Below are 15,018 nucleotides of genomic sequence, written 5' to 3' on the forward strand. Positions count from 1 at the left end.
ACACTAAAAATTTGTTTCCTTCTAATGAATTTTGAAATCCACATGAAGTAGGCTTACATCCAACATCAGAATCCAGCTTTCATGTAACAAATACTGAGAGTGGAAACATGTTCACATGTAACTTTCCAAGCCTATTAAAAAACTAAGCAAGATTCACAGATAAAGATTGCATGTGAATTTGTTGTCCAAGTTGTGTGGTGGCCAATTAAAGGCCAAATTAAGGAACAACTTGGGATCTATATTAAACACTACATGCCCGCTAAAAATCTTGATATGCTTGAACATAAGTTCATAACTAAGACAACTTGTAAACATAATAACTTTATCATTATATTCATTATAACATTATTATACGGAGTACTTAATTAGGTAGATTATTAATTATATAAACACATATACAAAATTTACACGTATTTACAATGTCAGATCATAGACTATATAACTCATAACATATAAACAAATGATCGAGTTATCACTCATTTTACTAAATCCAATGATATAAATAGGTAATTAACGGATGAGTTTTTCCTTGATTGAGTGGTTGGGTTAACCGAAAACAAGTTTTTTGGCTGAGATATGCATAATCCAACTGAAGTATTCCGTAACCATTTTTTGATCATTTTCCATGTCCAACGATATATTTATCATTAATAAAATGGTACTCACGCAATGTGACGGTAATGGCGGTGTTGTGATGAGGTGACGGATGGTGATGGTGCATGGTACGTAGCGTAAAAATGATGTAGGTAGTTGATATAAATATGTTTTATATATGAAGGGGTCGAAATATTTTATAGTATGATTGTGTAATAAAATAATAATGATTGGCGTAGTGATAAATTTCATTAAAGATATAATTCGATCGTTTCTCTCTCTTATTTTTTTAACTTTGAACATATAAGCTAAAACTTTTATATAGTAGAGTCACCCCATTACTAAAATGTACTAACTTTTTTATTACTATTATTATTTTATGGCTTTTTAATTTTATAACTACTATTCTGTAGTAATTTTAATTATGAAAAAAATGTTATTTTAACTTTCTCATCAAAAGTTTTTACTTTGTGTTTTTACTTTTTACTATAACTTTTAAAATATCAATTTATCATGTATCATTTTATTCCCATAACTTTCTTTTTTTTTGAAAGGTATTCCCCTAACTTTCTTAACAATGTTTCCCCTAAGCAGTTATTAATTTTGGTATTTTAAGCCCTTTAATTAGCTCGTCAATGCTATGTGATTAAAATAAGTATATGTTTAAACTTGTTAGGTTTGAACACTACTATTAATCCTCTTTACAAAATATAAGAATAACTTTTATTAATTTTTTTTTTTAATATGATTTTAATATAAAACTACTACAAAAAATTGGAGCCACACTGTAACAAGTGGAAGCTATGGTATAACATGTGTGTTAGGTATATTTTGGAGTTAGTTATGCACGTTGAATTGTCTAACGTCCGATGAGATCAGTTATGTATGGTCTCTTTAGCACCATTTTCCCCATACATAGAAAAGCTCCAATTTTTTTCCAAAATATATCCTAAAAAGTTTACTTGCTATATTCACATATATACGACAAAATAAATAAACCGTTTTCTGTTACAATCCATGTCTAATTGGGTTTTTTTTCTCGCTCACATATTTTAAGCCTGGTGAATAATATTTTATGCATTTATAACTACTACTAGAAGTCTAGAAGTTTGAGACCATGGTTATTTCATTAACTAGAAGTCTAGAATTGTGCCTACGAGACGCGCAATGACCTCACATAGTTACATGTTTTAAGTTGTTTATGAAAAGCCATTGGGGTTGTTAGTCTTGTAGTCAAGTAGTCAAGTACAGTTTCATGTGGCATTAAACTAGTTCTACGGATCAACGTTAGATCGGAAATTGTTATAGCAAACATATATATAGAAAATTATAATTGGACACATGTTATTTAAGGAAACAAACCTAGGTAAATTAAGTAAGTTTTTGAATCATTTGAAGTAAATAAAATATAATTAGATATACATATTTATCTAAACCTATATCAGTTAGTTATAAAATAAAGTAATTTCAAAAACACATAGGCTTTTCTTCTAATCTTAATGGTTCATTAGTAGCATACCTCTAAACTTTAAGAGTTTTAGTCACTCTTTTTTCAATTCTAATTTAAAATCTCTTAAAATTAAAACACCAAAATTATCAAAAGTTTTTTTCTAATAGTCCTATTGTCTAATAATAATAACCCAACAACTAATTTTGCAAGATTTAAGAGTGGTCGTGAAAGGAATGAGCAACTAAACAAGATTTACCAAGAATCAATTCTTATATATAGTAAAAATTGTACAATAATAAAAGCTATCTCTTTGTATTTATGATAGTGGTCAGAATAGAAGTTGAGTTAACGATATGACAAGGTAGAACTATGAAATCTTATAAGAAATTCGCTTAAATGTTAATAGGTATTTTGTGAAAGAACTTTATTTCCGAAAGAATTTCATTTGGATATATATATATATATATGATGTTTTGTGAAGACCCGGTCCGTTATAGAATGCAGGAATATTTTTTTTTCTTTACCTAAATTAACTAAATTTGGACACACGTGATTTTCATCCTAAATCCACCACTGCTAGTAGTCAGGGGTTTTCTACACTGTGGTTTTTTCCTATGGTCTCATGTTTGAATTTTGCACATGCAAATGTGATGAGGGAGCCTTATCAACACTATATCCATCTAACATATCGAAAGCGAACCCTTTAAGGTGTTATCAGAAGTCGAACTGCCTTGGACACACCTGTATGGGAGGTGTTAGACTTTAATCCGCTGGTGCCTTTAAAATAAAAAGTTGTTTATCAAAAACACGGTTAAAAGATTGGAGTAATTAATGACGACTATTTTCATGATGTATCTATAACAATGAGAGTTTAGTAATATAGTGATACACTAATTCAAGTGACTTCATATGATCAAAGAAAATTACGTATATGGTCCATGTGACTTGCATGAATTTCATTAATCATTTTTCTTTTAAGATACCTACACTAGTAATTTTTGTGGTTTCCACTAGGCTTTCTGGGAGATTCAAAACGGGATGGTTGCTAATGTTAGTGTGTTAACTGTTAAGTACTCATATGACTTGTACGTGATTGACACTTTTGTAATTGTACCCTTTGTAATTGGCCACCACACTTGTGATCCATGAAAATTTGTATTCTAGCTTCTTGCAATTTGCCAAAAAAAAATTTAACATTCAGTTTGCAATTTATTTTCTCAAACCTTATAAAATTAGTTGAATTTAAAGCGGAAAAAGACAAGATTGCCCTTATCAAGTGATCTTCTGATGGGATTGTGCTAACAAACAAACAAGTTATGTAGCAAGATCCTGAATTGGATACCTTCAATTAGCAGTTGATGTGGACTTGAGAATGAGCCATTCCTCTATTAATTCCCTTATGACAACTTCACTTTCGGTTACCACATTAAATTTCACCTCAACACCCCAAAGGCCCAAAATCAAATTTTTTATATTAATATATACACAATATATGTATACATAAATGTGTGGTTAGAGTTGGTTAAATGATTACGATACTTAAGAATACTATTCGGATATTTGTAAATAAAGTTATATGCGATTCTAGCATTTGCATAAACTAAAAGCTCGTTTCGCTTTTTATGATACCGTACCAAATTTTGGTCTTTAACCTACCTCAAATCATCCTTAGCCAGACATTTTCGTGTGGACAAACAAAACTCACTTCATGATTGTTTATCCGTTTTAATTTTATTGTACTCTTATTTGTTTACTAGAATACATAAAAATAATAACATTTTTCTAGCTTATGATAGCTTTTAATGATGTAAAATACTTGTGATTAGAAAATTTTTTTTACCTTTATTATATACAAACCAAAAAGTGAAAACATTAAAGGCTAAAAACTTACAAAATAACCACTTAATTTATGGAGGCCAATTGTACACGTCTACATGATTCAATGTAGTGATGCCCATTGGTACATGTTTGTTCCTAAATTTCGATTTTTGATCCTTCTGTCGTACTGACGTGGAGTTATATTTGATTGCCATGTCAACAAGGTGGGACCACATACAAGTTTACTTTATCGCTATTCGCTGTCGCCTTCTCCATGTGTTCTGTTGCCTACATTTCGATTGTTTTTCCTTTTAATTTTATTTTCATGTTTTTATTTGGCCACATAAAATAGACTATTAAAATTTTTCAGTATATATATACTAAAAGTATAACAATAGTTGGTCAACTATTCTCTTAAAATGCATAAAATAGCAAATTGAAAGATGGTTGGCCACATTACCAAAACTAACCGGCTAAATAACTCTCTAGTTTTGACGTTGGTCTTTTAATTAATAAGTTTGGTAGATGTTTTCTAGTTTCGATAATGTGAGTATGTGACCAAAATTCATTGTTATTTTATACATTTATCTCTTTCATAAAATCATTAATTATTTTTCGTCTTAAAAAAAACCCTTCAAATTAAGTTCACAACTTTGTTTCATAGGGGAGTAACTTATTATGGGGATTGCGCTCAAAATAATCTATTTCTAAATGTGCAAAGTTTTTTCTTATCGTTAATGTATTACTCGTATTTGATATATATTATCTCAAAATGACTATCCAAAATGTTAAATACTCTGGCAGATATTCCATACTAAAGAAATAATTTCTTTTGTCCTAAAGGATATGTAAGAGATTTGTGTTCTTTTTGGTAGTAAAAAAGAGTGGAGGTGTTTGGGTCTTATCCACTTATATATATCCATAATATATCCAAAAGTTTGTATTTAAGGGACTGTCCATCATACAAACTCTCACTCTATCAAATACCTTCTAACGTGTCTCTAAGTGAATAAATATCTACTTATCTCAAAGTTGAAGAACTTTGAAGTAACTTAATATTCTTTTTTGTCAACTTAGAATAACATTTTAGTTAATAGTCAATGGAGGTGAATATATATCATCAATTTTGATGATAATAACACGTGCTAATATTGATTACTATAGTCAAATCTATGACATATTGACACTCGGTAAATACATCATTCTAAGAAATAAAACGAATTAAAATAGAATGTTATTGACTTTTGATATAAAATTCTAATACATCACTGCACAAAATCGTCACAATATATATTTACGTTTTTTTAATGTATTGATTATCTAGCTTGAAGACCTTAAAGTTGCAAATTCCTTCAATCACCAATTCATATGACATTAGATTATTGGTGCATAATTAGTCTTTAAACCGTAAACTATGACGATCCACAATTTAATGTATTGATTATCTTATTATTACATTTGATATCTTGTTAATTGTCATTTTAAATGACACAAAAATCATCATTTACAGTCTGCCATGACACACACTAATTAGTTGAACATGATCCAAACATGATATGATAACCATTCTATTCCAATTTTTCAATTACAATACAGAGTCCAAATTCGAAACACTTATTTATTACCTCTAACTATCAACCATGGAGATAAGGATAAAACAGCGTATCAAAAACATTAATTATATATATATATATATATATATATATGCATACATACATACTACTACTATTACTATCATTCTCCCTACATCTCACGCCAACTTTTTTGTTTCTTCTATAAATACCTCATATCCACCTTCATTTTTCCACCAAAACTTCTATCTCCAATATTTATTCATATCTTCACTAAAAAAAAAAAATGACCAACAAACCGAATTGGGCTCGAGGTATTTGCATTGGCAAAGGCTCATTTGGGTCCGTAAATCTAGCGGTTGATAAAACAAACAATGAAATCTTTGCTGTCAAGTCAGTGAATTACCAAACAACAACCTATGACGACCGGTTCTGTCAAGCTTTAGAGAACGAAATTCGTATTCTTAAATCGTTGTCGTCGCCATTCGTTGTTAAATATCATGGCGACGACACGAGTTTAGAGAATTCCAAGATGGTCTACCGGAATTTACATATGGAGTATATGCCAGGTGGCACCGTTGCTGACTTGGATAGACACCAATTGAATGATGTTATGGTTCGAGGGTACACACGGTGTATAGTTTCGGCTTTGAGCTACATTCATTCAAGAAATATTGTACATTGTGATGTTAAAGGGAAGAATGTGTTGGTCGGGTCAGTACCCGGATCCGCCAAGCTGGCGGATTTTGGGTCTGCGGTGGAAATGGGTGGTAATTTAGTTTCAGGGACTCGTGGGAGTCCCTTGTGGATGGCACCAGAGGTGGTGCGTGGGGAGTATCAAGGACCAGAATCTGACGTTTGGTCCTTGGGTTGCACGGTGATTGAAATGATCACCGGCAAACCAGCGTGGCAAGACAGGGGAGTTGACACCCTGTGTCAAATTGGGTACTCTGAAGAGTTACCCAATTTGCCAACTCAAATGTCACATGAGTTGAAAGATTTTGTATCTAAATGCTTAAGAAGAAACCGTTTTGAAAGATGGAGTTGTGATCAGCTACTTCAGCATCCGTTTTTGTTAACATGCTCTTCTTCTTCTTTATCATTTGAATCAAATTGGTCACCAAGATGTGTGTTCGATTGGTCAAGCATTAATTTGTCTGACGCTTCTTCTGACGAAGAAGGAGAAGCGTCAGAAGTAGAGAATTCGAATGTCAATTCGAATTCCTCAAATACAAGACAGAGGATTGGAACGTTATGTTCCAACTCATCTCCCAATTGGGAATCCGACGGCTGGGAGTTGGTGAGGGATGTAACAGTCACCAACTCTGAGCCGTTAGAATATGACTCGATCGTTACCGAGTCGGAAATGGTAGAGACGTGGCCGGAATATCCGGATTCAGTCGAGAATAATGATGAGGATGCTACATTTAGCGGCAATGAAAGGACAAATCAGGAATATGGAGATTCTAATGAGAATTTACATAATGATGATAAATTTACCAACCACCATGCGCAGAGTACAAGTAGTGGGTGGCACAGTAGAGACACAGATAATAATTATAGTTGTGTGTATGTTTCATTGAATATTAAGTTGTTATTGTTTAATTCGATTGGCATCCGACATATTTATTATAAAATTCTGTTCTTGTTTAGTTGCAAGCCAATTGCTGATCTTGTTCCAGTAGTGCAATATGAGTACATTATTTTCATATTAATCTCCCACCAACATTTTATTTTGCTATCAAGACTTGAGAATTAAAAACTAGTTGATTTACATACTCAATACACTAAGTAGATTACAATGAAAAAATGATATTTACTTCAACATTCTACATTTCAACTACTGATTCATGCAAAGTTAATCATTCACAAAAAATACGTATCTGACAATTAACACGTGTTTATACAATTTCTATCTAATATTATCGGATTTTTGAATCCGAGGCCGTTGAACTACTTGACAAAGTCTAATACTCTAACATGTCATGTATGGTAATGGTATGATGGCAAAATCTATAAATGTAGTTTTTCAACATCTTATGTTTGCTTATAAAAAAATTAACAACTTAGCTTATCGTCTAATTGCCATATTTCCGTATAAAAGATATAGCTAATAGAAACTCTTCTTTTATACTACTCAAAAATAAATTTAGATAATAAAAAATCTTTTTTTTTATTACTTTTTGACAGCTTAACTATTACAAATAAAGTCTTAATACACAAGGTTTAGGAGCAGAAAATTTCTACTAGCTAGTTACGACGAAGACTAGCTAAAAAGAACACTGTTTAAAAGCTGATACGTATAATTGGCGGATTGTCACATAGTGATATATATACATTGTGTTATATATAAGGATGGAGAACTCGTGACTTAGGATCGAGATCAGTGAAGGGAAAAGTCAGGAGTTTTTGAAAACTCAAATCAGAAATTTGTTTTTATATAGAAAATTAGAAAATTTTAAACTATATGTAAAAAACTTCAAAATTAAATATAATTGTATAGAAACATTATTATAATATTTTAAAGTTCAAACTTAATGTTCAAAAACAAAAACGTATAAAGATTTAGGATTTTACTAAACGCTTTTTGTAAAGAGAAAAATAAAGTTGACCCGAGTGAGCCGAGTTTTGACCGAGTCGCCCGAGTTTGACCATAGTTGACCCGAGTCTAAAATGTTGATCGAACTTTAATCCAATTCAGCCGAATCCAACTCGTGAAGAAACCCATTCTGAACCCGAATTTTTTACTCCGTTGGTCGAGTTTTACCACATGGGTAAGTATTTCAATGTCCACATATATTTTATATGTATGTCATTATTCTCCTATATATGGAGATGATCCTAATATCTCGTATCGACGAGATTGAATATCATTGTTGTTATATACAGAGAAGGTGATAATCATTTATCTCATCACCTCTTTTCTTTTTATTTAACATATATAGGATGTTATAATTTTAAAAGTAAAATTTCAAATGATGTAATAATTAGAAATTAAATAAAATATAAAAGCAAAATTGTGTGATATGCATGTTTATTTCTTGTAAGTTAAGATGAGTATGGATATGGGGATGGGGATGGTTAGAACATGTGTACTAGGTATATATGAAGGAGGAAGTGGTTGCCGGCACGTAAGAGATTGGAGTTGCACCCGAGACATCCCAATTCCATATCCATAAAACCTGTTTACTCTATTTCAAGTAAATAAATTGCTTGGTTCCTTCCTTCATTTCCATCCGTTTTTAACTTCCAATGTTTCCTACATTTTCTTTTTCCTGTTTCCAATTAAATATACTGCAAAACTTAATACACATAAGGTATAACACCTTTATAAGTTTGATACAACTCATTAATGCATATGTATTTTCTAGGTGAACAAATTTAACTTCGTGTGCAAGCCACTTTCTTTTGTATGTATATCACAAGGCTGTTATATTCATCTCCAAACATATTGTCACATATGTAAATGATTTGGTGTTTAATTACAATGAGCTTTTGATTTAAGGGTCCAAATAGAAAGTGGGAGGCTTTGCATTGTAAGGACTTATATATTACACCTTGATTTCGAGTCAAGAATTTGCTCACACCATTTACATTGTGGAACCAAGAATATTTGATCGAATTAAGGTGGTCATAACTCTCTTTGGTGAATCTTGTACTAAAATAATGATCATCGTATCATATGGTTGTCTAACGGAATCCACGAAATAATGTTACAACAATATTATAAGTTAACATTCAACTACAAAACTATTTGAAGAATAAATATTGATCCACAATGATGAAATGAATACACCAACTTTCATAAAAAGTTATTCGATATTAAATGGAACATTAATATTTGTTTCATTTTGATACCAACAATGCATATCTTTTTGCCTTTAGTAGCAACTACAACATATTAACTGCATTTGGTTTATTTCATAGATGTATTCACATCAGAAATATTTGATTGGTAACATTTTTAACTTATTTACCAAAGGCTAATATAGCTAAGCAAAGTAGTAAATTTAGATAAAAGCATTATATGAATACATCCAATTCAATCCATATGTAGTATGAGCCCTGCATTCCAGTTATTTCGTTGGTTGTAGCATGTGGGGCAAAATATGGATATGCATTTCATTATCTGGCTACCTTGTTGGTCCAAAAACACAACACCTCTTAATGTCTTGTCTTTTTTGTACCTTCAAAATATTAATATTATACTATCAAAAATACTAAGAAAGTATAAATGGCGGCATTATCAGTATGTTAAACTTTAACCCAGTTATCTTACTATAATGACATGAACTGTCAAAGTTTAATGAAGAAATATGTTTGTTATCATAATTATTGTGTGGTCCCGTATCTCTTTTCTCCTCATGTAAATTAATTCGTTATGTGTCTAATCAATGGAGAAATGATAATATGGTCGGTTATCCATTTTATTGCCGATTATGCAAAATATATAACACAAGTGAAATATAAAACTTAATATGTTTTTTTTTTTTTGGGTTCAAATTAGTGATAATAAAATGTAAGATTAAACATTAAAAAAGAGTAATGTACCTATCTATTTATTCCATTATTTTGTCCTATGGAATTATGATCATTTCTTGTTGGAAATATCTCAACAAATGTTAAATATGCCAAATAAGAAATACGGCAGTGTTTTAGTATTTTGTTGAAGGTATGGTATCTAATTGAACAATCTAATATGTCATATTAATGGGGGCATTTTAGCATTTGGATATTTGCTCTTCAAGATATACAGAATAAAAAATATAAAATCTCAGCCTATATATATGTACATTATAAGTTACATTCTTTGGACAAATCAGGTGTATTGACTACAAGTAAGTTGAAGTTCTTGAAACCTTAATTGATGGCCTATGCGAGATAATGAGATGAGACTTATTACTGGTAAATCAGTTCTTCTTTAGTTTTTTAACTTCCATGAGGATCAATACCGATACATGAGGTTCTACAGAAATCAAATAGGCTAAACACCGAGTCACTAAGACAAGTATGATACTTATCGCTCCATACCTCTCCGTCCCAGTTTGGTCGTCCAAAAAAAAAAGAGTTTGTAGTTTTGTACTATGGCAGGTCTAATTGATTAAAATTTTAGATGATAAAATGTCAGTTTTAACCTTGAACTTGATACACAATTAACTTGATAAATTACAAGAATGGCAATTGATTAGGGGTATTATGGTAAATGAGCCAGTAATTACAAGGTACTTAGGTAGAAAGTGGATAATTATTTTGGGGGGAAAGGATTCACTAGATAATAAAAATGGGACAGAGAGTAGTACTTTGTTACTAGAATGACACTCATATGGGTTGTAACTTGTGAGTCTGAAGTTAAAGACTTGATACAAGTATGTGAAAATGATTCAATATCAGCAAATGTAAATATTGTAATTCTCTAAGAAACATATGTTAATAAACTAAGTTTATTATTTTTCTTTCTTCTCATTTTAAGTTTTTACAATGATTCACCATCAGCACATGTAAATATTGTCACTCTCTAAAAAACATATCTAATAACTTAAACATATGTAAATACCATCGAAGGGAAAATAGGAATGCTTTTAAACTAGGGAATGCAGAGGTGAGCCAAGCCAAGGTTGTAGTGCAACACCAAGGCGACTCTCAAAGACCCTAAGAGCAAGCTATTGAAACGGGCCTTCCCCCATAAAAAATAAGATTAATATCAAGTGAACCAATGGCTCACATATCAGATATTAAACTGATAAGAACAGATACTACACTTGATCTTAGCCAAAAGGCCGAGAAAGGTATGCTTAATAAGTCATTTGATTGGATTTTTTATAGGCAAGTTTCTTCTCTTTGCATCCTTCACTTGGCCAATGTGGGATTGTTCCATGGACTTTATTTTTCTGTCATAAATCCAGATATCCATATCCAATCCATTTTTCCTAATAAGAAAGATTATGTCACCAACTAATGCCAAATTTAAATTTCCAAGACAGAACAGAACACTTTAAAGCTACTAACTGAAATTTTGAAATCTTTTTTTTCTTTCCATAAAGGTTTTGTGTCAATGATGGTTATATCCTCTCAAGTACAACAAAGATTGGATGCTTTGTGGGAGATGGAGATGTACAAATCGGGTGGGCCTTTGGATTGGAGATTTACTCTTACTGTAGGTTTTAACTTTTAAGGATTCATGGAATTAGATGGTTGACAGTTAAAATTATCGAGCTTAGTGCAAGCTAAGATCCTTGCTGATTCTTCTTTGTGGATGCATCATAGGTGGAATTTATGGCTTTCCAAGAGCATCGCTTCATTGTCTCCCTAGCCGCTTAAATCTGGTCTTATATAGAGTTGCAATAGCGTCGATACTTTGTATACTTTGTGGTAAACCGGATGAGTCACTTTGACGCTGCTTACATGGGTGTCCAATGGACACTCACATATGAAGCAAACTCAGGATTTTGGTAGCAACTTGTATCCTTTGATACTTTTCATTTGCTGTCAATCAAGGTTCCAAGGGCATTGCTACTATCGCAAATAAAACAATTTACAAAATACATCTCGGTGTCCAGAAATTGTTAAGTAACTGAACAGATTTTGAAAATTTGTCTGATTTCTTAGCTGTTTATTAATTAGTTGTTGATACTGAATGAGAAAGACAACTGCTAACTGATGATCTAAAAGGAAAAACTTTACAATGATACTTATATAGTTTATCATTACCTGTTGAGCTGCACAATAGTTATCACAGCCAAAATATAAACATTAAAATGAGAATTGGAGGGGTGAGCCAGGCCAAGGCTATAGTGCATCACCAAGGCGACTCACAAAGACCCAACAGCAAGCTATTGAAACGTGTCTCTCTCCATGAAAAAAAAAGGGTTAATATCGAGTGAGCCGATGGCTCACACATCAGATATTAAACTACACTTGATCTTAGCCAAAAGGCCGAGAAAGGTATGCTTGATATCTGATTCGGCTTGAGCTTTTTTATGTAGTTCCCTTCTATTTGTATCCTTCACTCAGCCAATGTGGGATTGTTGCTTTGATTGTTTTTAGAAAATATCTCTATGCTAATGTAAAAGGAACCACAAACAAGTTTTTTTTAAGTCTTGAACCATTTACTTAACTTTCAGTTTGAGCCTTACATCCGTTGTACATGAATTGCCACATGGATATATTAATTCGGTGTTCAGTTTACCCCTAAAACCAAATCTTGGATTACAAATCTGGCAAGGCATTTCTGATTTGCTTACTGTATTCGTTCTCTTTACTCCATAGAACAGCTAAAAAGATCGATATTTCATTGAGTGTCAATAGAGGTATGTTTAGCATGTCCATAAGAGAAAATGTTGGTGTGTGTCAAATGAACTCAGTTTAGCACCAACCCTGTTTGGGTTATCCACATATGCGAATCGTTGTTCACTTAGATGTATGTGTCCCAACCAGGATACCCCCTTGACCATTTTTGACTGTTTCTCTGGCCTAGCTGGAATATACTATTTTCTGTTTCGGCTTATTAGCCATTGGTTACTGAACATTATACATGTAATTCTATAACCATTACAAAGAAAGTTTTCTGGTTCTTCTTGGATTTTTATTGGCAAAAAACATCAGGCTAAAAATGCTTATGCTTTAACCTGAGGCCTTTGACTGCCTTCTTCAGAAGCAGTAGCCCGTTAGCACATATCAAAGATCGACATGATATCTAATGAAATGGTTAAGAATTAGAGGCGTTCCCTTGCTTTATTCGGGGACAGTACTTTAATTTTGCAGAAAAAACTATTTCATATATTTTGAAAAACAAAAACTAGTAAATAAACAAGATAAACATCGAGTAAGCAAGTCAATTCCTACTCTTGTTACAATTTCCATATTTGTTATCAAAAGTTAATGTTGTTAAGAGTTACAAGTGCTAATAGAAATCCTGTAAATGTCAAATTAAGACTATGATTGGAGGGGTGAGCCAAGCCAAGGTTGTAGTACAACACCAAGGTGACTCTGAAAGACCCCAATAGCAAGCTATTGAAACGGGTTTTACCCCATAAAAAAAAGGTTAATTTCGAGTGAGCCGATGGCTCACATATCAGATATTAAACTGATAAGAGTAGATACAGTACTTGATCTTAGCCAAAAGACCGAGAAAGGTATGCTTTTGACATCCATGGGCCTTGGTTTATGTAGTCACTGATACCTAGTTTCTAACCTTCTCATACGCAATGTGGGATGCCAACTGATTGAACTATCTATGTTAAAAGAGCATAAATCCCACATTACCTCTCTGGTTTCATATTTTTTTTCTAAGTTACCAATGATGTTATTGACTCGTTAAATCATTTTGTATGGATTTCAGAAATTCTGGAGACATTCCATGTATTATATTTCTATTTTTTTAAAAACAAAAAAATCATAACTTTTCATGTCTCTACAAAGATTTGTCACTACCGGCTATTCTATTTAAATATCTTTACATCAATGTGATTGTCCATGACATGTTAAGCCATTATTACGATGAAATTTTCTTGCAGAATATTTAGAGAAATAATTTAAGAGTTCTGAGCATTCTTTGTGCAGGCTCACAATCAAACGGCAGAAGAGGACCGACCTTCAATCAACTTTGAAATATTTTACTAGAAATGGAACCCTTCTACAAGACTACAACTCAAAATAAACAATAGAAAGTTTCTTCAAGTTTGTTGTTTCATCAAACAAAATGTAAAACCATATATGAAGCTAAAAAAATACAAGCATATCAGGAGCTATTAATCATATTTCTGATCAGTCCAATATCCAAAAATTGAATGTTCTGTTTTGTGTAATATTTTTTAAACTAGGGATTGGAGGGGCGTGCTAGGCCAAGGTGAGGGTGTAAGACCAAGGCGACACATGAAGCCCGACTAGCAAGCTAGCCTGATGGGTCTTCCCCCATAAAAAATAAGATTAATATCGAGTGAGCTGATGGCTCACATATCAGATATTAAACTGATAAGAACAGATACTACACTTGATCTTAGCCAAAAGGCCGAGAAAGGTATGCTTGATATCTGATTAGGCTTGAGCTTTTATATGCAGTTACCTTCTCTTTTTATCCTTCACTCAGCCAATGTGGGATGATTCCTTCAATGTGTTACCTATCTAATTCTCACCTTTTATTTTATTTCTGAGCACAAACTCGAAGTATCTCTTACACCAAAAACTATATTTGGATGTTGGGATAAAATGAACTCCCTTTGATTCTAAATAATACCTCCACCTCCATCATTGAATCCATTTGCCACTCTCTCATGTCTAACATCAGTTGCTGTCTCAACTAGCGAGGCTAAAATCCACTGCAACTCGCTCGTGATATATCTCAATCTTAATACTATCTATATCTCTGTTAACTTGTTATTTATTCAATCAATCAACATATAGTTTTTAGCTCATTGTCGATTGAATGTTGTTCCATATGTTTTTTTATGCCAAGTAACTGATATATATTGTATCTGTGTGTATTTCTCATATCTCTCTGTACCATTTGTATATTATGCTTATAGAAAATTACAACCGATACTATACTGATAAACAAGTAAATTGAGAATATGAATTGTATTGAAAATG

The 15,018-nt window shown here is 32.2% G+C and overlaps 1 protein-coding gene, 3 non-coding genes and 1 pseudogene across 4 annotated transcripts; 1 reads left to right on the forward strand and 4 right to left on the reverse strand.

The window, feature by feature from the left end:
- Positions 1-5,643: 5,643 nt before the first annotated feature.
- LOC122581575 (mitogen-activated protein kinase kinase kinase 17) lies at positions 5,644-7,192 on the forward strand. Its single transcript, XM_043753809.1, has one exon. The coding sequence runs from the start codon at positions 5,720-5,722 to the stop codon at positions 7,190-7,192; it is 1,473 nt and encodes a 490-aa protein (XP_043609744.1). The 5' UTR covers positions 5,644-5,719.
- Positions 7,193-11,027: 3,835 nt separating this feature from the next.
- On the reverse strand, positions 11,028-11,223 carry LOC122584045. Its single transcript, XR_006321401.1, has one exon. It is a non-coding gene; the product is annotated as a U2 spliceosomal RNA (small nuclear RNA).
- Positions 11,224-12,198: 975 nt separating this feature from the next.
- Positions 12,199-12,379, reverse strand: LOC122584048 (annotated as a pseudogene).
- Positions 12,380-13,374: 995 nt separating this feature from the next.
- LOC122584047 lies at positions 13,375-13,569 on the reverse strand. Its single transcript, XR_006321403.1, has one exon. It is a non-coding gene; the product is annotated as a U2 spliceosomal RNA (small nuclear RNA).
- A 689-nt stretch (positions 13,570-14,258) lies between these two features.
- On the reverse strand, positions 14,259-14,453 carry LOC122584046. The gene has a single exon (XR_006321402.1). It is a non-coding gene; the product is annotated as a U2 spliceosomal RNA (small nuclear RNA).
- Positions 14,454-15,018: the final 565 nt, after the last annotated feature.

The sequence above is a fragment of the Erigeron canadensis genome, chromosome 9 (genome assembly GCF_010389155.1).
Source record: "Erigeron canadensis isolate Cc75 chromosome 9, C_canadensis_v1, whole genome shotgun sequence".
Classification (NCBI taxonomy): Eukaryota; Viridiplantae; Streptophyta; class Magnoliopsida; order Asterales; family Asteraceae; genus Erigeron; species Erigeron canadensis.